We start from the raw sequence: 25,678 nt of genomic DNA on the forward strand, positions 1-25,678 counted from the left end.
TCGGGGATAAAAAAAATTAAAACCATGGATGGTTGAATTTGCGGATACAGAGGACCAAGTATATATTGGCAATAGGCAACAATAGACTGACCCAGCGATGGGCTTCTTCTATTTGTTGTAAAGCAGATTAGTTGACTGATAAAGCCAAGCCACTCCGTATTTTTCTTTAGGAGAACGTCATGATCAGGAAAGACCCACAAAATGAATTATTTTAGCTGAAATGACCTTCAATAACTAACCTTTGGCTAGTATCTAATGTTGGTATTCCACTGATGGAAAAATTACCATGAATTGAATCGGGAGAGGATATCCCTTCTACAGCCTCTCCCCAAAGATTATTGGGTGGCAAGTAAAGGAAGTCCCTGTTTCATTACTAGAAATATGATAGAACGGTGGAAGATCCTGATCTTTCTTATAAATGTGCAACTTACCAGTAAACCACAAAGACAAGGAAAATAACAGATGACCTACAAAACTACCAACCTCAGTCTTGCATATAACACCATGCACAGCACTGTAAAGAACATTTAGTGACTGCCTCAAACAACAATCTTTTCTACAGTTTCCAAGGTCAACATCATGCATGAAGATTATCTATAAAAAAGACTCAGTATAATAGTGTGCACACTCATAATAAGCTTTCCTAGAACTTGTTTTTCCAAACAAGTGTAGAAATGTAAATAAATTTGAAAGTAGACCTTTTATTCATTTGAAATCTTGTGGAAAAAGGACATGCATAACTATCTACCTTGTTATGACCAGAGATTTCCAATGCTTGCTGTCAGCGCCTTCAAGTTGTGGGATTCTGCTTTCTGCCACATTTAATTTTTTTATTATTTCTTCCAGTTCCACAGTCAATTTTTTATTTATTATCTCAAGATTATTCTTTGCTATTCGTAGCTTTTCAGCATTCTCTGTTTCCTGTTGACCATCAAAAACAAGTTGAATCCATTGCTTTTAGACATGAGATTTATGACCTGTTAAAACTAGAATGTAGTAAACCAATAATAAGCATCAGGTCCTTGTGTTCCTTGCATACGCCATCCTTGATCTGCACTCTTTATGAATCAATTTTGCATTACAATCTTATTCATAAAGATGTAAAAATCCCAACTACAAAAGTCCATTTTAATACGATATAATAAACATAATGAAGCTTGATTTGCTCAGCCAAAATGCCTTTTGGTTTTTCAGGAAAACCAAATTATAATAGTTTCTATAAAATACATGCAATGTGTCTGTTCATTTAATAGCTGTACCTTTTTCAGCTCCTTTCGTATTCTCTCATTTTCAGCCATTATTTTTTCAGTACCTTTAGTTTTTAGTTCATACCGTGTACTCAGTTCACCTCCAAGATGAAGCTTCAGTTTTTCCAGTTCAGACTTAAAGATTTCATAAAGAAAAAAAAGAAATATTTAAAGAGGGTTTTTATTAAAAAAACAAGCAAACCTCTGAATGTTTAAAAAAACATTGTCATGTATGCTGAAATTGATATTATTTCAACTAGCATAATCATTCTGGGTACCGCAATTGAAAGGAGATGTTGACAAACTGAAAAATGTCCAGAGGAGGGCGACTAAAATGATCAAGGGTCTGGAGAACAAACCCTGGGAGGAGCGACTGAAAGAGCTGGGTATGTTTAGCCTGCAGAAGTTTAGCCTGAGGGGAGACATGATAGCCATGTATAAATATGTGAGAAGTCATAGGGAGGAGGGAGCAAGCTTGTTTTCTACTGCCCTGGACACTATGATGCAGAACAATGGCTTCAAACTACAGACAGGAGATTCAACATGAACATTAGGAAGAACTTCCTCACTGTGAGAGCTGTTCGGCAGTGGAACTCTCTGCCCTGGAGTGTGGTGGAGGCTCCTTTGGAGGCTTTTAAGCAGAGGCTGGATGGCCATCTGTCGGGGGTGCTTTGAATGCGATTTCCTGCTTCTTGGCAGGGGGTTGGACTGGATGGCCCACGAGGTCTCTTCCAACTCTATGATTCTATATACTTTTAATATTAAAGTAAAATACATTTTAAAAGAGAACAACTACCTTTAAGCATTCATTTTCTTCTTTGAGGCTGGTCATTTTTTCACTGGAAACTATTCCAGGTGCTTTCTTAAGCTCTTCGTTTTCTCTTTGAACTCTTTCAACAACCTTTTTCATTAAACCAATTGTTTTTTCTAATTCTGGAATAGTCTTACCACTTCTTCCAGACTACAAAACAAAGAAATAGAGGAGGAGGGGAATAATAAACTTGCAATTCTAATGTCACAAGAACCATTTTATTACTCAAAAAATAAAATTAAGAATGGAAGTATGATCATTTCTAATTTTTGGATTAATTTTCAAAACCAGTTGCTGAAAGATTTTTAAGGCAACATCATATGCAATTCCCTAGGTGCAACACTTGTGCATATCTTAATCTATATATTATTTTCTTGCTTTACTTTTGTCTTAGTTGTGGGTTAATCTCCCATTGACATTTTATTAATTACAACAAAACAACATGAAATCCATGGAGCAATGTAAAGTGTTTATGATTGTAGGAGTTGAGCCAACTAAAGTTAAACATCTCTTTCTCTCCATAACAGAGGCAGCCTACCTGCCAGAGGACCGTTTCTAATCCCTTTAGCCTGCCATAAACTTCCTGCTTATCTGGGGCTTTGGACATCGACAAAGGACATCCTTGGCCATAAGGCCTCCATGATGGCTGTAACTCTGTTTGCATGCCTGAGAATGCACCCTCTGGGAGAATGCAGCTGGGAGAATGGGTGGGTCTACCACCAAAACGTTTCATTTAGAGATCTAGAAGATTCTCAACTGCACTGTTCATGCATGAACAAACCCATATGCGCAATTTTCATAGATCACCACTGAAAGAAACACAGTTACAGGTAAGCAACCCATTCTTCACCTGCATCAGTGGCTGGCATCTTCAGAGGAAAATACTGCAGAATGTGCACTTCATGATGGCAAATGATTACATCACAAAGATTTTACTTTTCCTTCTTCAAATACAAGTTACAGAATGTAATTCTTACCCCTCTGACATTGCCCAACTTCCGCTCAGCTTCTGTCTTTTCTCGCTTCAGAAGTTCACACATTTCTTTTAAATCGACTACTTGATTCTGAAAGAATGAAACAATCTTATTTCACTGAAAAGTATTTTTCTAAAAACAACTTGTTAAAACAAAAATTGAATATAAAAGACATGAAGACAACGTGAAAACAAAACAATCATCATTGCCATATTGGACCTCACAGAATTCTGATGCATGAGTCAGCTGCATGATCATTGCTATACAATCATTTATCTCCAAATACACAACACCACCATAGTAATGCTTTTGTTGACTTCTAATTTACACTTCTTAAATCAGGCTATCACTTATAACAAATACACTACATTAAAAGTACACATGCTTTACTGGCCAAGGTGCTGCCCCATTTCTAACTCCTCTATGGCCAGCTACCATTTAGTGATCACAAGCTGATAGAAATCCAGTCCGGGTCAATTCAAAAAGCCAGTCAAAATGACAGCAGGGAATACAAAAATCAAAACAAACCAGAAGTCACACCAGACAAGAAACTTATAATGCTCCAGAGAATGTTTCTCTCAATACTGCTATTGCAGTGCATGAAAAGAAACTGAGGGTTTAGGTGGGAATCACTCAGGTATAGTATGTGAAGAGTAGGCAGGGCTACCACCAAATTACTTATGTAATGTTCCTAGGTTCTGAACAATGCACTGTACAGGCACAGGTAGCCAATTTCTGTGACTCATAACTGATAGGAAGCCAGGCATTGTGACCATTTTATCTGGTTCATTAGTTATTAGAAGCCTTAGGGAAGGAACTTATACTCTACCCTACGATTGCAAATGCACTGTTGTTGTGTGTCACTCAACAGGTTTCCATGGCCAAGTGATGATTTCAACCACGGTTTCCAGGGTTATTATACACAAATAACAGAAATCATCAACAATATATATGAATACATTAAAATAGACATTACTTATACATTGTAATGACTCCAATATACAGTGTATACACAGACAAACAGCATGCAAAAAAATTACCTTTAATCTTGGTAGGTCTTTATTGGCCTGTTCTAGCTGAAATCGCAATTCCATATTTTCAGATGACAATATTAGGTTCTCCTTTTGAAGCTCTTGTTCTTTTTGATACTGATCATCTGATCCTAATCCTGATGTCTTCAAAAGCAGAAAGAAGAATACATGTCAATATGCTAGCAGTCAGTTCTAGTTCACATTCCAATCTGACCAGTGCAAACTCATTGACTTAATCCAAAGTGTAACATAAATATTTTACAGAAATTGATACTTAGTAAGTCAGTTTAACTGTAACTTAAAGCAGCATAATCTATACACACTGGTCATAACTATTTTTAATATTTGATGGATACAAAGAAATTGCTTACCTTTATTTTCTAAGAAGAAACATCAATAAAGTAGACTTGAAATGGACAATAGCATGTAATACAACTATGTGCTATCTCTGTTTAAAGATACAATCTAAGGTTTAGCAAGAACACCATGCCACTACTATTTTTCTTTTGTATTTCACTTGATGCAGTATCTTTGAAATAAGGTATTGTACATATTATGCTACATACTAAAGAAATGAATGACTGCATATTATAAATGCTACATACATCCTGTTTTAAAGGCTATATTAAGAAATACTGTATTTCTTCAGTTCTAAGACACCTTTTTCCTATATAAACATCTTTTAAAATGGGGTGTGTCTTAGAATCGCAGCTGTATTTTATGTATTTTTATTGGTGGTAGTGGTACTGAAATTAGGGCACGTCTTACAATCTGTGGGGTCTTACAATTGAAGAAATACGGTAGCAGTTCAGTGAAGCAGCTAGGTAATCACTAGGTATCTGGAACACAAGCAACATATGTAAAACACATTAGCTACACAAAGGAACTGTGATGGGAATAGCAGGGGAATGTAGTTGCAAGGGCAAACCTGAGGAACTTCACAAAATTCACTCCTCTCTTGTCCAGTTTGATGGCTCTCACTTGTATCTTCTCCTAGCACCTCATTATTTCCCACTTTTGTCTCAAAATTTTTGAGCTGATCAGTAACTTCCTCTGCATCAGATTGAATGGAGTTCTTGTCAGGATTGGAGTCATGTTTGCTTTCCTTTTCTTTCCCATCACCATTACTAGAATGCTTACAGATATCTTCTGTTTCTTTGTTAGGCATTTCACATTGTTGCTCAATGTTATCTTCAGGAGAAATGTTTTCTTGTTTCATGTGGTCCTCAGAGCTGCACTTTTCAGCTTCTGAACTTGCCTTTAAATCCTTGCTGTTTTCAAATTGGTCTTCAACAATATCATTGAGAGCAACATTTTCAGCAGCCGGATGGGATTTTTCTATGCTGTGTGTTTCATGATTTACTTCATTGACATTTACATTAGTCATATTAAGAACACCTTCAAGCCTCAACTTGGTTTTATCCAAGAGAATTTTCTTAGATGAATATTTCAAACGATTGTGCTTAGAGAGGGAGTTAATGGTAACATGTGTATTATCCAATGCAGTTGCTTCACATGGGACATTCTGATATGGAAGATGTAATGTAGCACAGAAAGAAAAAGTAGCAGATTGTAAAAGAGTGACGAGATTTTTTAGAAGTCTTTATGCATAATAGAATTTAATTTGCATAAATTCTATTATAAAATCTTATCTTGTTGGTGAAACAATGAATTTCTCCTAGTCTGAATTACATTCCTCCTCTAAAATCTAAGAACAATTTGGATCACATACATCAACTTTGGATTTCAGCTCCCCCAAATCCTCTCCACTGCATGAGATAGTTGAGTTTGCTGGGAACTGCAGTCCAAAATATCTCAACAGGAACAGAGATATTGAGAACGATTGAGGGAATCCAACATTCTATTTCCAGCATTAGTCAATCATATACTTCTAGCCCAGGCATGGTGAAACTTCAGCCCTCCAGGTGTTTTGTTGGACTTCAACTCCCAGAAACCGCAGCCAGCTTACTGGGTGTTAAGAATTGTGGGAGTGAAGTCCAAAACATCTGGAAGGCCGAAATTTGCACGTGCCTGTTCTAACCAGTACTCCCTGGATCAAATACTCAAGAGTTATATTGCTTTATACAGTAGAGTCTCGCTTATCCAACGTAAACGGGCCAGCAGAACGTTGGATAAGCGAATATGTTGGATAATAAGGAGAGATTAAGGAAAAGCCTATTAAACATCAAATTAGGTTATGATTTTACAAATTAAGCATCAAAACATGTTATACAACAAATTTGACAGAAAAAGTAGTTCAATATGCAGTAATGCTATGTAATAATTACTGTATTTACGAATTTAGCGCCAAAATATCACGATGTATTGAAAACATTAACTACAAAAATGTGTTGGATAATCCAGAACGTTGGATAAGCGAGTGTTGGATAAGTGAGACTGTACTGTACCATAGAACTTACATTTAGTTTTCATAGCTAATTTATTGTGTGCCTTGAAGTAATTTCTGACCCCAAGACAAACATATCGTGAGTTTTCTTGGTAGAAGTTGTTCAGAGAGGGTTTGCCCTTGCCATCTCTTGAGGGTGAGAGAGTGTGACTTGCCCAAAATCACTTAGTGGCTTTCTATGACCAAATGAGGATTCAAACCCTGGTCTCCTTGGTCCAACATTCAAATCACTATATCATGATAGCTCTCTGTCATAATTAATGGTCTTAGAATATGGCCAAACCGTCCTTTAAACATGTCTAATTATTTTCATATATACATTGTTTTCAATGTTTTCATGTCAGTTTTCAGGGTAGAAAAGCTTTCTCAAGGTGGCTCAAACACACAACAAAAAGTTTTTAAAAAACGTATTTTACAAACATGATACCAGAAAATATAAAGGGGCAGCACTAAAGTCACCGTAACTATAGTCATTGACACACCTGGTGGCAGTAAAATGTATTAAGTTAATAAAACATTGTGTGAAAAAGTTCAGATATTAATTTACTGAGTTCAGGTGCTATCTTTTCTGCATCCAAGATGGAACTAAAATATTAGTCTATGCAATTAGTCCCAAGAACTATTCAGACAGTAATTATCCTTACACACTTCAGATTTGTCTGGTTTTACTCCTCAAACATTCAAGAATCCTGTTATCAGGCAATAACGCTTTCTGCAACATACAATTTGAAGGCCTCTCTGTTGACCATACACTACAAACATTCCAAAGCAAGTAATTATAGAAATGAATTTAAGCTACACAGCTCTTCAGTAGAGATAACTGGAATACTAGAATTGATAATATAAAGATGTTTTGTGAAATTAAGAAAAAAAATTAGAAACAACTGAAGTCTGCAACTATAAACATTTGGTTGAAATAAAGTAGTTTAACGTACCGAAGGTCTTGAAAAAGTATCTTTAGAAAGCTGCTTCTCTAGTACAACAAGTCTTTCTTGCAAGTATCTGTTTTTTAAGTGCAAGTCTTCCACAACAGAATCTCGAGGAACAGCATACTGTGTCCTGCACAGAAAAATTCATCAATACCAATGCTGCAGAGGTCCACCAGCTGATATTTTCTTTATATCCTATACAAACCTATGTTCTATACAAGAATATTGTTTGAAGAACAACAATTTCCTTAGTTGGGTAAAAGTATTAGGAGCATTTTAAATGTCCCTTATCTAAAAAAGTATCCAATGGATTTTATGAAACATTGAAATCACTGAGATACCACAAGGGTCATCCAGTTCTTCCACATACGAAATCCACCTCTATTTGTATTAACTCACTGCTATGTAAATATCTTGGTAAAGACCAAGCAAGTTATCTAAAATATACTGTAAAATGTATCTTTGTGCACTCAGATACCTAACAAGAAGTTGCCACAAAAATATATTCCTATTATGTAACACGTTTGCTCAACAGAAACATCCCCTTATTTTTAGCTCCTACAAAGGTCTCAATCTATACAATTATCTAATCCATTTCTAATACCACACTGACATGCTTGATTAAGAAAAATATAAAAAGAACATTCTTAGGCCCATCAGAGCTTTTTTAAATGTCTCATACTTCAAGTGAACCATCTCATTCTCCAAATCCATGTTCCGTTTTCGAAGCTCTTCAAGTTCTCGCTCTGACTCAGAGACTCGTACTCCTACCACCTGATCAACAGTAACACCACAACTCTTCAGCTTCTTTTGCAAAGCAAGTTTTTCTTTATCTGCCCTGTAATATTTAATTGATCTTTATTAATATAACTGTACATTCACATATAAAAATTAATTATATCAAAATATTTGTATTCTTCATTAAATGCACAATCCTATATACATGTATTGAGAAACAGACTCCATGGATATCAGTGGGACAATTGCCACTAGGTAAGGTATAATATATAAGAGGGAAACCCTGCTCCATAGCCATCTTTATGACGAAAGGCTTACTATGACCACATCTGAACACATGACTTAGAAAATTATACCAGTAGACATACATTTGATAAAGCGGGGGCTGTATCCTCATAGTCTTTCTTTGTCACTGCAACATTGTGTACCCTGATCAAAATAACTGGGACTATATTTGACCTACCCAATATTTTATGTCATCATTTGTCTAACACATGGATGGGACCTAGGTTATTCTCCCTTATGAACCAGTTTGTGCTTTGAGATCTGCTGGGAAAGCTCTTCTCTCTGTCCCCACTGTCCTCACAGGGTAATCTGGTGGGAACATGGGAGAAGACCTTCTCAGTGTCTGCCCCCAAGCTTTGGAACTCTATTCCTAGAGAACTTAGATTGGCACCCTCTGTACTTTCTTTTCACATAAAAATAAAGACTTTTCTATTCCAACAAGCACTGGATAAGTGATTGTACTGTATAAGGCCCGTCTCACTTACAAAGTGCACTAGATATTGTTAATTATGTTGTTGTATGTGTCCATGTTTAATTATATGTATGTATATTTTAATTAATTTTTTCTTTGTTTAATCTCATTTTTTTTATCTTGTGAATTTTAATGGCGTTTTTTAATTTGTTGTAAACCAATCTGTGTCCTGAACTGGAAAAGGCATCATACAAAAAAAGTAATAGCAAATCAGATTATATATATGTGTGTGTGTGTGTGTATGTGTGTGTGTGTGTGTGTGTGTGTGTGTGTGTGTGTATATATATATATATATATATATATATATATATATATATATCTGATTTGCTATTACTTTTTTGATGTGATCATAAGTAATTATTCTTCATGTGATCAAGTTACTATTTTTTTATTTACAGTATTTATATTCCGCTCTTCTCACCCCAAAGGGGACTCAAGGCGGATCACATTATACACACATAGGGCAAACATTCAATGCCCATAAACACATCAAACAGAGACCGAGACAGAGAGACGCAGAGGCAAGTTAACCTTCTCCTGAGGGGATGTTCGATTCTGGCCACGGGGGGGAGCAGCTGCTTCATCATCCACTCTGACGGCACTTCCTCATTCCAGGTCATAAATTAGTTAACCTTGCCTCCCCACTTTTTTTATAAGTGGTACCTCATTTCCTACTTGATAGATGCAACTATCTTTCGGGTTGCTAGGTCAGCAACGAGCAGGGGCTATTTTTTTAATTTTTTTTATTGACGGGTGCTCACCCCGCCACGGGCTGGCCTCGAACTCATGACCTCATGGTCAGAGTGATTTATTGCAGCTGCTCAACAGCCTGCGCCATAGAACGTATTTTCTATTTACTGAAACAGCTCCTATTCCTAGTGGCGGGAAATCTATATGTAAAGTCATTATGAATTTTGCTATCAAAACAAACTTACTTGGAAAAAAGTTCCTTTACTGTGGTTAATTGTTTAGTTAAGGATTCCACCTCCTTTTCCTTTTCTTTCAGTTTGTTCCTCATCCCTTCTGTTTTACTCTGCCATTTTTTACTTTCTTCCCATCTAATTAATTCTTCCTTTTGGCTCTGTAAATTAACAAAAAAGAAACATTCGTTGTCTTCAGAATATACTTGTTAAAATAACAATCTTGATTTGCGTCTGATTTTTTTTATAACTTTAATTTTTAAAAGGCTGTATACAGAGATTTAAATATAGTGTGCTCTCCTTATTTGTGTGGTTTGGCTCTGTGTGTTAAACTAATTGCAGATTGAAAATAGTAATAAAAAACCTGAAATATTCTGTTCTGCAATACTCCCTTACTGAGGGTGAAGAAGCTGCTGAGGTGGGGGATGGGGCTGGGATGGGGCGGTTAGACGCACACACAGGAAGAGTAGGAAACAGTTGCTGGGGAGTCTGGGGCTCTGAATGGGAAGAGAAAGATCTGGTTGTCAAGATGAGAAAAGGCAGTTGTGGCTCACACTGGTTGGGGGAGAACTGTTGTCAGGGAAACTGGGTGGGAGGCACATGGGATGGGAGAGATCAGGTAGCACTTGAGCTCCAGTTCTTGTCCCTTTATATGAGAGACTTGAGCATCCAAGATTTTTGATATCCGGGGGTGGGGGTGGGGAGGCAGTCTTGGAAGCAAACCCTCAGTGATAAGGTTGTCACTCTGTGTTATCAATGTGTAGAATATTTATTTTAAAAATAAAAGTATGTTTCCCCATTAAATTCATACATTTGACTGGATTTCCTATTTGCATGATTTATCTTTAACCTGCATCTTTATGAAACAAGTCCATCTGTATCTAACAGAGTGAATGCTTCACACAAAAAAGGAAATAATTTCAAGATGAACGAGGGAGACAAGAGAAATGAGAGAGAAAAAGATATATTGACAAGGAGCATCTTTGCAGTGTGCTTCCCACACCTTCTCTTCTCTTGGAGTTTTCTTTTCTAATTCATCATTCTTCTTTCCTAGCTCAATTTCCATCTTCTTTATTTTTCTTTGAAGCTCATCTGTAATAGTTTGGTCTTCAGCTTTGCCCTGAAAAATCAACAGTTTACACCAATTATGATTGTTTTACATCATGGTCCATAACAGCATGAAGACTACAGCATTCTAGCGACATCACAAGGACATAACTAAGTTTTGCAACAGCCACTGTAATAACTGGCTGGAAGAAGAAAGGAAGCAACAGTGATTGCTGGATCCCTATTACACTGCTAGAATAGGCTGCCATTATATAATTGGTTTACTCAAGTACTCATAAACTGCTGTGTAAATTGCTAGAACTATGTATTACAGATATTTGAGAAAATGTGATTTTTTTCAAATATAATTTTCTGTATTAACTAAATACATGTACTTTAAAATGTTCATGGTTGTTTAAATAAGCTGTTTACTGTGTACAACTAAGCCACGTGGCATGTGTGCAGACATGTAAAAGATTTCCACAATGAAAAATCCCAAACAAATGAACCCCAAACAAATGTTCCATAACACGTACACCTTACCTGAATTGAAGTAGTTAGTCTCTTAATTCTCTTTTTCAGTTCTTCGTTTTCTTTTTCTATGTCATCTTTTTCCATTAGAACCTTTGTGTGAGCTTTGATTTTTTTCTGAAGTTCCTGATTTAAATCGTCCAAATCATCTAATAATGAATTCTCTTTATTTTTGCTTGACTTTAGAGCATCTTTAAGTTTGGAAAGCTGTTCATTTAAATCTTCCATCTGCATCTGCAAAAATCAATGTTTTTAACAGACATGGTGTTGAGAATTACTAGTGAAATGAATGAGTGTGGACTACACTTAGATGTTTCTATAGCATAGTGGTTCTCAATCATTGCTGTCAGAAGGTTTGGTCTTCAGTTCAAGAATCCTAAGACAATGTGGCCAATGTCATAGGATTCTAAGATATGAAGTCTAAAACATCTGAAAAAAATAAATGGTTGTGAATTACTGCTATGGAAGAAAGCCACCACAAGGGATGCACTATTATGATCTTGACCAGAGGTCAGAAGACTATGACTGAATGCATTTCTGACAACCATGGTTAAAGAAAGTCTCTTGTCCTTCCCATACTACACAAGAAAACTCACCTAAGTGAATAGCTTCATATGCTGACAGATTCAACATGAGAAGCTGATCCATCTAACCAAGTATCGTGCTCTTGCTGGTAATGACTATCTAAGGATTTTGACAGACGACATTCAATATTGAGTTTGTTGAAATATCATCGATACTACCATTCTTCGTATGTTTATATGTGTGGCAGCTACATGTGTTCAATGCACCAGGGGTGCACACCCTGACACTAGCCCCTACATCCTCCTGAGTGTCAGCTCTCTCCTAACCTTTTCTTCGTGTTCAATGACAAAATCTGAAGTAATATACTCTTCATGTCCAACAGAGCATTCCGTGAGGAGATCCAAATGAACCACTCAGCTCATACCTCGGACATCAGTAAAATATTCCTTTAGAGCTTTCTACTCAAACATCGTATGGTTGGGGACACAGGAGGTGAGACCCATCCTGCAGAAAGATGCTGGCAGTGCCAATATCCTGCTCACAAGCATATTTGTAATCCTCTTAGATTCAGGCAAACACCCGAACATGACTATAATTTAGAAAGTATGTAATCCAGGCACAGATGCGATATCAGCAGCTATCGTATATCTCTGGAAGCACTAAATACAAGAATCGATACTACCATTCTTCGTATGTTTATATGTGTGGCAGCTACATGTGTTCAATGCACCAGGGGTGCACACCCTGACACTAGCCCCTACATCCTCCTGAGTGTCAGCTCTCTCCTAACCTTTTCTTCGTGTTCAATGACAAAATCTGAAGTAATATACTCATGTCCAACAGAGCATTCCATGAGGAGATCCAAATGAACCACTCAGCTCATACCTCGGACATCAGTAAAATATTCCTTTAGAGCTTTCTACTTAAACATCGTATGGTTGGGGACACAGGATGTGAGACCCATCCTGCAGAAAGATGCTGGCAGTGCCAATATCCTGCTCACAAGCATATTTGTAATCCTCTTAGATTCAGGCAAACACCCGAACATGACTATAATTTAGAAAGTATGTAATCCAGGCACAGATGCGATATCAGCAGCTATCGTATATCTCTGGAAGCACTAAATACAAGAATTTCTATCAGCCACTACCCAGTATGGCCAATGGATTATGGAGACTTTAATCAAAAATATTGGCTGGGCAGCATGTTGTCTGTTCTTGTTCTAGTTGTTGCTAAATGTTTTAAGGCACAAAGTGTTATTTTTTCTAGAAGATTATTTGTGATAATGATCTTTTCTGATAAATCCAATAAACAAGCTTCAGTTTATAGAATCTCATGCAACACAAAGCATGTGCTGTAATCATGTTGGCAAAAGACTGTTGTAGTACAGATAATTTCTAGACTGGATTTTTTAATGACTCTGCATGAAAAGTTAAAACGAAGTGCAAATATGTTGGTTTAATAATACACTTATATTAAGTGCTTTAAACAACACTTTGTTCTTAATAACATCTATTCTCTATTATATTGATCAGAACAAAATACCCATCAAAAGCATGCTACTTCCTCCTCACCTTCAGTTCCTTTGTGTGCTTGTCAACAATCTGCTGAACATTCATTTGTGCCTCCTTTTGTGATGCTATAGAAATAATCTGTTGTTCAGCAGCAGCTGTCATTTCTGCTCTCAGCTCCAAAAGTGCTTTACTCAATGCCTATAAATATTTACAATTATGAAAAACAATGAATTTGCAAAAAAAAAACCCAATAAAAATAAATATTGACACCCTCTTTGCTAAAATTAGACAGTTAAGTGCCCAGGTCACGGGATAGCAGAACGAAGCAAGCATTTTTCCATTAAATTCCCATATTCAACTAAAAAGTAATATTGATATTTATGTCTAGAATACAAAGTGGCCAGAAATCTGCCAAAATATTTTCTTAAATCTTGGTTTATAAATAAAATAATATGTAATTCAATGAACGGATTCTAAATGCTGCTGCATTTTTTATACAATTCAATGTTTTTGGGAGCAGTGTAGTAACTTGTAATTTGCGAACAAAATGAAATATTGCAGGCTTTTTTGTAATCCAAAGTCCCTTCCCACCATTACTTCTGAAAACTGAAGCACAGCAGTGTAAACAAACTGGTCACATTTTTCATAACACTAGCCATGTCCACATTAAATCAGAATATATGTGGAGCATAAGCATGGAAGGTGAGCTTGTTAAGAATGTGTGCCCCATACATGCTTTCTTTTAATGTAGAATTGATAATTTCAAGAAAACAACTTTTGAGGAATTTTCACCACATTCTGCTGCTAAATTTGAGGGTATTTATCATGTCCCCTCTGTATGGGTATGTAAGTAGACTGGCCAAGGAGAATGGAGCAGAGACATTTATAGAAACCAAATGAGTTTCTAAAGTTCTCTCCTTCACACCTTGCAACAAGACACAGCTTTTCATCCCTCCTCTGACAACCTCCAGCTGATCAGTTTTGTTTTGGGTTTTCTGCAGAAGCTTTGGGTAGCTATAATCACTTCTACTATTTTATAAAGTACCAGATACACAAGGCAACACACAAATTCAAGTGTTCTGGCTAAAAAATATAATTAGTTTATACTCCAACTATTTTAAAGACCTTTTTTATAACATACTTTCTGTTGTTTCTCTTTTAAGGCTAGCTGATTCTTCAATCGTTCCACTAGATTTTTCATTGTAGTCGTTGGAGCTCTATTATTTGCTTCTCTTTGTGCCTCCAGTTCTGTTTTTACATTCATTAATTCTTTCTCCATCTGTGACAACACACTCCTTAATTCATCCACTTCATCTTTCAATTCTTTCTCTTCAGCTGCATGCTTCTGCTCAAGTCTAGCAAAGCGAAATAATAAATAATACTGACATCCACCAGCTAAGTTGAGCAAATTCCAGATGGACTAACAGGACTGAAATATTGCTATAGTTTGATCATAATTCTAAAGATTCTCAACAGTGGTCTACAGGAGGAAACAATGTCAAAATTATTTTTGTGTTAAGTCAAATCTGATGCATTATGCTGATTATGAACATGTAGATTAACCCTTATGTTAACCCTCAGTTTATTTTTCCCAATGGCTCAATATTTTCAGAATATACACTTGGAGAAAGATTATTAAACTACCCCCGACACATCCACTCTGCATGGAGACTCCCCAGCAGATATAGTAAAATTAGTACAAAGGAGTTACTGTTTTTAGACAATCATGAATACATTTTAAAAATCCGATTAGTTGCGTTTACATGAGAAAAGTAAAAAACTATTAGGCTCATGCCAAACTTAAAGTAAACATAAGCAAGAAAGACATTACCAGAATACCACCCATAAATTTAATTTCACCTGAGCCTACCCTGTGCTTGTCCCCAATCTGAGCATGAAAGAGAAGAAAATGTCTACATTAATTACAGCTCTATTTATCATGTCCCCTAATAAAAAGCAACACAAAACAAATGTCTCTCTTGTTTTCATTTTCACCCTACAGAGGTTTAGAAGGATGCATTTTTTGGAACCGTAAATGATAATTTAATAGAATAAGGCAGTTTTTGTTCAACAAAAAATAAATTCATAAAACGGTGCTTTCACTGTGAAAATATTTTAAGGAACATTCCTAAAAGAGAAGAACATCATTGTAAGATACTGAAGAAAGGTTTAAATAAAATTATCTTCTTCATATGAAAGTTAACTGTCAGCAGACCACCAATACGACAAAGAGCAAGTCTGGTTCAGACTTACTGAGCCCTGATGTTATCAAAATCCTTGATTTTTGCCACTGTCATTTGCTTTTGCTTCTGTAACTCATATGATGTTTTCTTTAATTTGTTCAAAAGGGAAGCAAGGGAACTGTCTTGTTCTGCTACTGTTTGTTCCATTTCTGCCAGACGAATTAAGTGTTTATTTGCTGGGACAGCTAAAGAGGGTTTTTTCATCAATTCCTGTGGAACAAAATGTATCTTTAGGGAATAAATACTGCATTGCTTTATTATATCAATAATATCATTCAGCTCAAGTTTTAGCACTCTAAATTCATTTAACTGTTCATACCCTTCACTTTGAACACACACTTCAGTAAAAATTAGCAGAAGCCCCAAGTGTATGAACACTTTACTAATATAAAATTTAGTATAACAGATCCATGCTTTAAGATAGCTGTTATGGTAGCAAATATTTCATTGCACTATTATGCTAAACAAGTTTTGTTATAATATATGCGTAGAATAGGTGGCCCTGCAAATAGGATTAAACTGCAACTCTCAAAAGCCCTAGCCAGTTCAGCCAATTGTGAGAACTGCTGGGTGTTGCTGTTCTACATCTGGAAGGCTGCACAAATTTAACCTCTCTATTTTCTTATTTAATTCATTATGTGAATTAAATAAATAAAAATGATATATGGTATTGTGAATCAATATAATGTATCATTTAATGCATTAGCATGGTATTATTCACAAGCATGGCATAGTACCAGCTTACTGATTCCTTTTTAAAATTACAATAATTCAAGAATAAATTATTTAACAGACATATTTCCAAGTGTTATCAACAGAACAACCTAGACACTTCCTAGGCTTGGACTATGGTGATTTCTCTGGAGTTCCTTTTTACGAATCAGCTATCAGCAAGAATGTGTATCCAAAACACTATAAGAAAAGCAATGCAAGTCACGAAAATGTGATTACAGTATGTTTTATGGGTGTGGTGGTTCAAAGGGATCCTAGTTAAGTTAGTTCTGCTCATGCAAGGGACATCTCTGTCCTTTCTTTCAGACCCTCCACCAAACACATTCCCGCCTTCCATACTCAGCATCCAAGGGACCCCACCCCACATAAAAACATGCAAATGGCTCGTTTCTAAAAAATGAGCTTTGGTTAGGATGGAGTGTTATAAGACATAGTTTACCAAAAAGAGTTCCATGTGCCATTTCCTGGATCCAAGCCAAAGCAACAGAAAGCAACAACTTCAATCAACCATCATTTTAAAAGATATCTGCTATTGTAAAAGGACTTTCCTTCTGCCCTGCATTCCTCCATTTGCTTGAAAAATCTGCTCCAGAAGCACTAGGAATCCTCCATAGGAAGTTAAAAGACCATAAAAAGACTACAAGAGGGCAGGGGAAATAGCCCGTTTTGCATTTTTGTTGTGAGAATCCCTAAAAATAACAGTGCACTCAAAGCTCATTGCTTATCTTTTATCTTATGTCCCAAATAATAACTTTTTAAAAAAGAATAAGGATGCATACACTTACCAATGCGGTTTGCTTAAATTTATGAAAAGAATTATCACTATGTAAATCTAACTTTTGATGTAGTATTCTGAGGTCTTCTTCATGTTTTTTTGCAATTTCCTCTTGTTCCTAAAAGCATACAATACATATTTCTTAACACTGCAGCTCAGTGATATAACATTTTGCATCAGGATGCCACTGCATTCTATCCCAAAGTAAAAAGAATAATTGCGCAAAATATAGAAGAGATTGAAAACTATGTTCTTCAGGGTTTCAGTCTTCAAATATTCCAAAAATGGATTCCAGGATCCATTTTTGAATCTTCAGTTCAACATGGGATTTCCTTATATTTTCACCATCCCCTACTTCTTTATCCAGTCTGAGATGTTTTTCATGTATAGCGCTTGAAATGATTTTAGGCATGATCACTAAAATCAGAGTGACTGTGCCCATATAGAAACATGGCATAAACATTGCCCAGCTATGAAAACCACTGTAAGCCCATAAGTTCCACGTACGTATTATTTAACTGTTTCTATAACAGCCTTCAACTCAAAATTTCAAAGTGCTTCATAATAAAATTTGACTTTCACATCCACTTAAATACCTCTCTTGCTTTGGCTAAAAGGTGTTGGTATTTTTTCAGCACTTCTTCTTTTTGATTTAATCTTGCTTGCATATTTGCAATAGTCTGATGTGCAATTTTCAGACCATGAGGATGGGCAGCAGACTCATCAGCTTTTTGGTCAAGCTCTGCTATTATCTTCTCTCTCTCCAATGATGCTGGTAATCGAAGTCTTAGCTCATTTATTACCTTGTCTCTTGACAAGATATTTTGTTCTGCTTTCCACGCAGCAGCTTCTTTTTCTTTCAATTTCTATAATAAAAGAAAGATATTTTATTGAAAAGTATCAATACGTTTTTATTTTGTGCTCATTAAAAAAAATCTACAATTGCACCAGTCACTTATCAAATGTATTACATTTAAACATTCACATTCTATAACCTATGAGTAAGCAAATCAAGCATTTCTACAAATAGTTACAAAAGTTTATAAATGAATGCTAGTTCCTGAAAAACGTAAGAGATAAGGTGTTATTGCATTCATGACCTGTATAGTCTTTCCATTGACACCTGGTTGGCACTAGATAGATAGATAGATAGATAGATAGATAGATAGATAGATAGATAGATAGATATCTTCTTCTATCTATATTTCTAAAGGGGGTGTATCTGGGAGAAAATAGGACTCACACTATTTGTGCCAGTCTTCCTTGTATATTTAATTTGGGATAATGACTAGTGAGATGTTAGCTGAGAATATTTCATTCTACATTTGAGACATTTAGGACATGCTTTTATCCCAAAAAGTCAAAATTGCATATTGTTAAATATTCAAAATATCAATAGAAATTCAATTTTTGATTTGGTATTTGGAATGTGATGGACTTCTGGCAAAGGAAATGTTGTATTTATTAAATAACAGGTAATACAGTTGTGTATGTAAGGTACAGTAGGAGTCTGAACAATGAAGAGAGTTAAGGCCAGAAAAAAGCTAAAGCCTGTTAGAGTTTATTAGGATATGAAAGAATGAGAGAGATGTCTGTTGGTAGCAGTCAGGATGTATATGTATGAAATCTGTGATGTTATATTCAATGTGAATTTAATAAATGATTATTTTATATTATACACTCAAGTTCTGTTAATGCTATATAAGCTTGAGAAGAAACAGCATCTGCAGCAGGGTGGTGATGTCCAGTGGGAAGACAAGATTAATAGCCTCACACAGTAACAACAAGGACATTGTGGATATCCCCACAATTGTTGGCCAAAGAAGTTGGACATGAAGAAGTCCACACATTGGTGGCAGAATTAGGGTAAGTAGAAGCCCTCATGTTTGGCATCAATGGAAGGATTAGTGAAAATTATTCCATTTGGTAGCCATAGCTGAGGGATTACTGAAAAACATCACAGTAATCATATCTCTAAGGGATTAGTAACACCAGTTTATAAATGAACAAATAAAACTGGAATACTATGGACAAGTAAATGGATGAAACCACTTTAAATCAAATCACTTTAAATAAAGTAAATTCGCAAGTTAGGCCTGACTTAACAATGTAACTGGTTAAAATTGAATACAGCACTTATACAATTGTTTGAATCAATCTTACCACAAACCACAAACATTTTATTTATTTATTTATTTAAGTTATATGCCGCTCTTCTCCCCCAGGGGGACATTTCACAAGCCAAATCTTCTATCTCCATGTTTAAACCACTTCACTTATGAAAACCTGAGAAATACGTTTACTAAATAGTTTCAGTAATACAGTCACTCAAATCTTCATGGATCTTCATACCTTGAGCCAGAAAAATATGTTTTACAGAAGATACAATATGTTAACAAGTATGCATAGGGACCCAAACACTATAGCTAATGAAATACTCTTTGCCATCATAAAATATTCTCTAGAATCTCTAAAGATTATGAGCAATTCAATTACCTCTTCTAAGGATTTGCAGGTGGCCTGCATTTCTACGATTGTTCGGACATGTTCTCTATTTTTTCTGACAGCTTGCTGAAGCTGATGTGGAAGTGACAAACTAGGATCTGGAACTGACCCTGTAGTTTCATCCAACTGCAAATGGGGAAAAAACAACAGAAAGGCTGTTTTTCTTTCTGATTGCTACTATGAACACAAAGACTAATCCAATTCAGACTAGACGGACATAAGTACCTTGTGAGCTGTACTTAATAAGTCTCTTTGCTGACGGTCATGCATGTCTAGCTGACGTTCTAATTCTACTTCTCTTTGATCCCAAGCCATCTGTCGTTCCTCATGAAACTAAAAAATTGGACAAATTTAATGAGAATTTTGCATAAAAGTACTTGAGACCAATAATAAATAACAGGTGATAGCTCTTTAATCTTATTATTAAAATGTAGTGTAACACAAACTATTTCTAAAATTACATTTTACTTTAAACCTGGTAGTGCAACATAATCTGCTTTTTTTGTACCTTGTTCTGCTGTACAATTTCTTCTTCCAGGTTACTGATGGTGCGCTCATATTCAGAAAGGATATTGTTCAAATACTTGATCTCTTCCTTTTTTGTGACTAGTTCCCGGTTATGTTTGAGTTCTTGAAGACGAAGTTCTTCAATTTTCATATGCCACTCAATAACCTGTCAATAAACCATGAGTCAAATCTCCACAGTAATTTATAGGTTAAAATTAACTAATTTCAAGCACAAAAACATGCTATCCAAAAAAGTGTGCCACTTAAAGAGACTAATTGGGTCTTATATGAAGAACCTTGGTAGAAAAAAGCCTGATTATCAGATAAAAAGGCAAATTTCAGTTGCCCATTGGAAGTTGTTAATGACAAGGAAGTTCATCTATCTTGAGGTGTTATCCACTTTATTCTCACAATTCATTCTGACCTAAAACAGTAGCGTTAAACAAATCTCCAGTGTTGCTTTCCTCCAAGGTTGAATATTTGTGCTGAGTGCATTATAGAATCTCTGAACTGTAGACTGTTAATGTTTCAGGCCAAAGATCAGTTGAGCTAGTTTGGATTCCTAGTCAGAAATTGCTCGTGCCACTGAGATTAGAACATTAAAAAACCACACAAACAGCAAACCTAGCTTAATATAAAGGCTATGCAGGACTAAACAGTGTTCAATGCGTACATCAATAAAGTTGTTAGTATCTCACACCTTTTGCGCTCCTCTTGTATCTCTTAACGTGGCTATTAGCTCTTCTAATCCTTTTAATTTCCGTTCCAGCTCCAGTGTTCTATTCTCCGCATTTCGACGTTCTTGCTGAGCATGCTGGATATCATCCAACATTTTCAATTTGTCATTCTGAAGCTGAATCATAGTCTTGGAGAACTTCTCCTGCTGGGCCAGGGGCAAAGCACCACTAAATTGTCTCCGCAGAGACTGCACAGTCTGGCGAAGGTGCTTGGCTCTGTTTCTACCTTCAAGCCGTGCATAATATAAGGCTTGCTCCTTGTCATCCAATTTCTGTTCCAGACGCATATTGGCAATCTCCATCTTCTGAAGTTTGGATATGACAGCCTCTAACTTGGAAACTGCAGCAGCCTCACTAATCTGGAGGGCAACAACATGCTGATGCAATTTTGCAATAAGAGCTTTTTCATCTGATTGTGCCTAAATGCCAAATTATAAATAAACAAAAAAACATTGTCAGTTGTATTCTAATGTACATGTAAGGGAGTGGGCTTGTAACCTTCTCAGTGAAATCATTTGGCTCCATACCTGATAATCCAAAACCTGCATTCTAAGTGATTCTACTTCTTTCTCTCTGGATTGTTGGCGATTCTCCAAAGCAGCAACTTGCATCTTGGCAATATCAGAAAGCTCCCTTAACCTTGGCAACAAACAGATTAAAACAAAAACAGAGTAATCTGGGGCAGTGGGGAAAAGGCAGAAAGCCTCATCTGAGGACATATCCGGTGCAACTCAAAACTTCAATACTTACTTTGAGACTTCAATCTTGAGTTCTGTTTCATTTTTCTCCAAGTCCATTATACGGCGTCTATCTGCTTCACTGACTGCTTTACTCACACTGCTTGACAGTTCATCTCGCAAGGACTGTTCCACTTTCTGTGCCTCAAGGTTGATTTTTGTAAGCTAAGATACAGCGGATTTGATCAGTATATTTGAAATGTCAATGCAATGAAAATAATTTCAGTACATGAATGATCATTTAGTGGAGGCATTGTCATATTTTCCTTGAAATGCAGCTAGAAGGGATGTGAACTGTGCTCATTTTTACTGACAGGTACTACAAAGCAATTTCAGTTCACATGCAGCCTGATTATTATTATTATTATTATTATTATTATTATTATTATTATTATTATCATTATTATTATTTTCATTTTATTATTATTATTATTATTATTGTCAAAGCAAGCAACCCTAAGAAGACATAAAACTGGAGTCAAAATTCATCTGTATTTGAGCATTAACCAGATCCCCATTTTAATTAAAGACAGAAGTTTCTAAATTAGGGTTGGACAACTATTGAGAGGTGGAGTGATTTTTCACTACCAAAACACCTCTTTCCCTAGGGCTGCTGTTCTTTAATTTTCAACTAATTTGTGATGCCCTTTCCCCATATTTTAACTTATAAATAAGGGGGAAAATAACTGGGATGGCTAGGTTTTGGTACAAAACTGTCATATTTTGTTATTAAAACCTTTACTATTGTGGATTAAAAATTGCCTTTTAAAATTTAAACTTAAAAATTGATTTAATGCAGATATGGGGCGTCACTTTCCATGCTCCAACTATGCACAGGAATAAATAGAAAGAGGTCACTGGAAATGAAACAGTGTTTTTCTAAGAATAGAAATGGCACAGTCATCCAGGCCCAAAATGACAACATGGATGGAGATTGCCAAAAGAAGGATATCATACTAGGAACTTGAAGCAGCAGCACACAAAGATTGGGCCCAAGAGGAAAAAAAAGACTCAGTGAGAGGAGAGTCCTATACAGTTCTACCCTGTAGCAAGTTACATTCAATTCAATGAGGCTTATTCTCAAGGAGTTGTGCACAAGCAGCACAGCCTCATAGAATTAGGAGTGTATCGTTTTACATACTCTGTTTTTATCAGAATTTTCTCTGTTAAAACTGGATTATTTAAGAATCCTATTCCACTAATGGATAGCAATTAAAGGAAACATAAGACACAAAGCATTATCTGATTAGTGGCTAACCTCAGCAAATTTGGTTTCCAGTTCGAAATTACGTTCTTCTACTTGCTTCAGTGTATTCCGTACTTGTTCATACATTCGCTGTGAGTGCTCTGCCCTTTGCCTTTCATTTAGCTCTTTCATTTCCAGCATGGTAATTTTTTTAGAAATAGAAACAATCTCAGTGTTGGTTATGGCTTTTGTGGCCTTGTCTGTAGCACTGTCTCCTCCTACAACAATATAATTTACCATTTTATTATTAATATGCCCAGAACATAAAATCTATGCTGTTTCGGAAAGAAGCATATGTATTTAACTTTTCCAAAATACTTATAACACTATCCGTTTGTAGGTGCTCCAGAGTAGTGCAGCATCTAGATTGCTATAAAGGTGTTCTCTCAGGTAAAAAAAACATTTCTTGATTCATGATTTTCCCACTTCCACAGAGATCTTGCTCCCTTAACCCCAGCAAATGTGGAGGGTGGACTGTATTTTAACACCATTTCAAATACTACACTTTGAACATCAAGTTCAAAGTAGCCTTGTTAAGAGTATAAAGGAAAGAAACAGAGCAAAGTCTTGAGGGTTTTTTTTTTAAAAAAAAAATCAGCTCAAATTTAAATAGATGCAACAAATATCTTCTCATTATCAGGAAGAGTTGCACAATTATTTTTACCCAGTTTCATTGTTTGTTCCCAAGCCTGTTCAATTGTATGAAGTTTCTCTTTTGTAATTTCCAGTTGCTTATTTAAAGATTCCATTTGTTCTTTCATGGACATATTCTCATGCTATAAACAAAAAAAACAAAAATACATTAAAATAATTTAAATTTACCTTTTGTGCATTTCAGTGATTCTCACAAGGCATGATTAAATGTTGAGACATTATTCCTTTGGTTGAAGAAGCAGTGCATAGATATTGCTTTAGTCTTAGGGAGTCAATAACTTTCATGCGATTTCCCACATCTGTGCTCCTCTTTTCAAATATAGTGATACCTTGATATACAAGTTTAATTTGTTCTGTGGCCAAGCTCGTAACTCAATTTGCTCATATGTCAAAGCAAATTTCTCCACTGAAATGCATTGAAATTCAATTAATACAGCCCCCCCAAAACCAATGCAATTTCCCTCTTTAAGAGCTCAGCCACAGAACAAATTATCATAAAATCTACCATTTTAATCTGCGCCTCTCCCCATCAGAGGCCTTGCCTGCAATGTTACCTGGTGGAGGAGGAGGCCCTGCATCTGCTACTCCAAGCCTCAAGAGAGGTAGTGTTAACGCGAGAGTACCTGTCATCTTAAGAAAAGCCTACTCATGGCCTTCAGCAGGGTGCAGGGTCTCCTCCGCCGCCAGGTATGTAGCTTGTAAGTCAGATTGCTGTTTGCATCTCAAAGCAAGAAATAGGCCAAGCAACAGCTTGTATCTCATAATATAATAATAGGAAGCTGAACCTCCTGATGGATTTGTACTGCCAACTTGGAAATTTAAATAGAGTAATTCAGGGAATTGATCTAAAATGTTCTCAAAGTAACACAAAACATGTAATTTTACCTCCAAGCATTCCAGATTAGTTGTTCTTTGAACAAGCAAGTTATCCTTTTGTAGCATATCTCTGTATTTAGCAGTTAGTTCATTATATTGTTTATTTGCCACTTCTAGGTCATTCAAAGGTACACTGTCATCCAATGCTTTTTGTAATGCTGCTATTTTGAAAGTTGCCATTTCCTAAATTAAAAAGGACAGGAAAGGGTGTAAATATGGCATTCCAAAAGTCTAAATACCAAAATACATTCAAATGCATAGCTGCTGTATTATGCACTGAAGAAATGCAATTATAGCCTGGATTCTACAATGAAGAATACAATAAAGGATTAAATAGTAATTGCAATTTAAAACAATACAAGGTTTAGTGGCTAGTGTCCAGGCAAAATCCAAGATCCAGTCTTTCTTTTCTATGTTCAATAAACAAAAATAAACAAAGAACACATATTCACAGACTAGGGATCCAAATAATGTTTCATCAAACCTTCTGCAAAAGAACAGTATAACAAAGTCATTGCACTAACTCTTCTAAATGCTAAGCAGGGTCAAAACAGTTGTTAGAATTGTCAGGTTGGCAGAACCAGTATAACTTCCTCCATCCATGAGGAAAAGCACCTTTCTTTTCCTTTTCCAGAAAGAGACAAAAAGCATAATTATTACAAGGAAATACATTTTCTTACTGCTGGATGTTAGTGTATATGTCTGTCTTCTAGTCACTTGTTAATTTATGGTGACCCCATGAATGTCATAAGATTTACTTAGGCAAAGGCTATTCAGAGGTTTCTTTACCAGTAATATCGTGTACAGCACTTAGTATTTGATGGATAACCAGCACACAATCCTATGATCTATGCATAAATAGGACTAGTAGAAATAGAATTATTATAAATTTCAAACACACCTTGAATCTTTGTAAACACCCAATCTTTTCTTGAACTGCTGCTTCCATAGATGTTAACTCAGACCTCATCTTCTCATTCTCTTTCCGAAGGTGCCTTTCCATTTCAAGCAAGGTTGTGTACTGCCTTGTCAATGATCGTTCATTTACTCGTAGAACAGTCATTTTTCTACTGCAGTCCGCAAAGTGTCGTTTTGAGTCATCACTATCCTTTTCCAGCACATCTAGCAAATTCTATAAAAAAGTTTTCAAAAGATCCTGATACTGTGATGCAACTCTTAGTATGTACTCTATTCACACACAGTGGCTTAAATTCAGGTATAATCACAGAGGCCAT

At 35.9% G+C, this 25,678-nt stretch overlaps 1 protein-coding gene across 5 annotated transcripts in view; it reads right to left on the bottom strand.

The window, feature by feature from the left end:
- cep290 (centrosomal protein 290) overlaps window positions 1–25,678 on the bottom strand; it is a 59,996-nt gene that overhangs the window by 3,209 nt on the left and 31,109 nt on the right. For 3 of the 5 annotated variants that reach the window (XM_062982789.1, XM_062982788.1, XM_062982792.1), the window contains 26 exons: window positions 25,345–25,575; window positions 24,453–24,626; window positions 23,578–23,689; window positions 22,926–23,131; window positions 21,681–21,832; window positions 21,458–21,569; window positions 20,894–21,349; window positions 20,195–20,359; window positions 19,912–20,019; window positions 19,678–19,812; window positions 17,778–18,047; window positions 17,192–17,299; window positions 15,685–15,884; window positions 14,573–14,786; window positions 13,492–13,629; window positions 11,405–11,626; window positions 10,818–10,934; window positions 9,830–9,975; window positions 8,082–8,237; window positions 7,406–7,529; window positions 4,992–5,588; window positions 4,073–4,207; window positions 3,036–3,122; window positions 2,044–2,208; window positions 1,260–1,382; window positions 749–921 (listed from right to left, as the gene is read on the bottom strand). In XM_062982789.1, the coding sequence (XP_062838859.1) occupies window positions 749–921; window positions 1,260–1,382; window positions 2,044–2,208; window positions 3,036–3,122; window positions 4,073–4,207; window positions 4,992–5,588; window positions 7,406–7,529; window positions 8,082–8,237; window positions 9,830–9,975; window positions 10,818–10,934; window positions 11,405–11,626; window positions 13,492–13,629; window positions 14,573–14,786; window positions 15,685–15,884; window positions 17,192–17,299; window positions 17,778–18,047; window positions 19,678–19,812; window positions 19,912–20,019; window positions 20,195–20,359; window positions 20,894–21,349; window positions 21,458–21,569; window positions 21,681–21,832; window positions 22,926–23,131; window positions 23,578–23,689; window positions 24,453–24,626; window positions 25,345–25,575 (4,826 nt within the window). The remainder of the gene's footprint in view (window positions 1–748; window positions 922–1,259; window positions 1,383–2,043; window positions 2,209–3,035; window positions 3,123–4,072; window positions 4,208–4,991; window positions 5,589–7,405; window positions 7,530–8,081; window positions 8,238–9,829; window positions 9,976–10,817; window positions 10,935–11,404; window positions 11,627–13,491; window positions 13,630–14,572; window positions 14,787–15,684; window positions 15,885–17,191; window positions 17,300–17,777; window positions 18,048–19,677; window positions 19,813–19,911; window positions 20,020–20,194; window positions 20,360–20,893; window positions 21,350–21,457; window positions 21,570–21,680; window positions 21,833–22,925; window positions 23,132–23,577; window positions 23,690–24,452; window positions 24,627–25,344; window positions 25,576–25,678) is intronic. The other 2 variants (XM_062982790.1, XM_062982791.1) reach the window with 2 other exon arrangements.

The sequence above is a fragment of the Anolis carolinensis genome, chromosome 5 (genome assembly GCF_035594765.1).
Source record: "Anolis carolinensis isolate JA03-04 chromosome 5, rAnoCar3.1.pri, whole genome shotgun sequence".
NCBI lineage: Eukaryota > Metazoa > Chordata > Lepidosauria > Squamata > Dactyloidae > Anolis > Anolis carolinensis.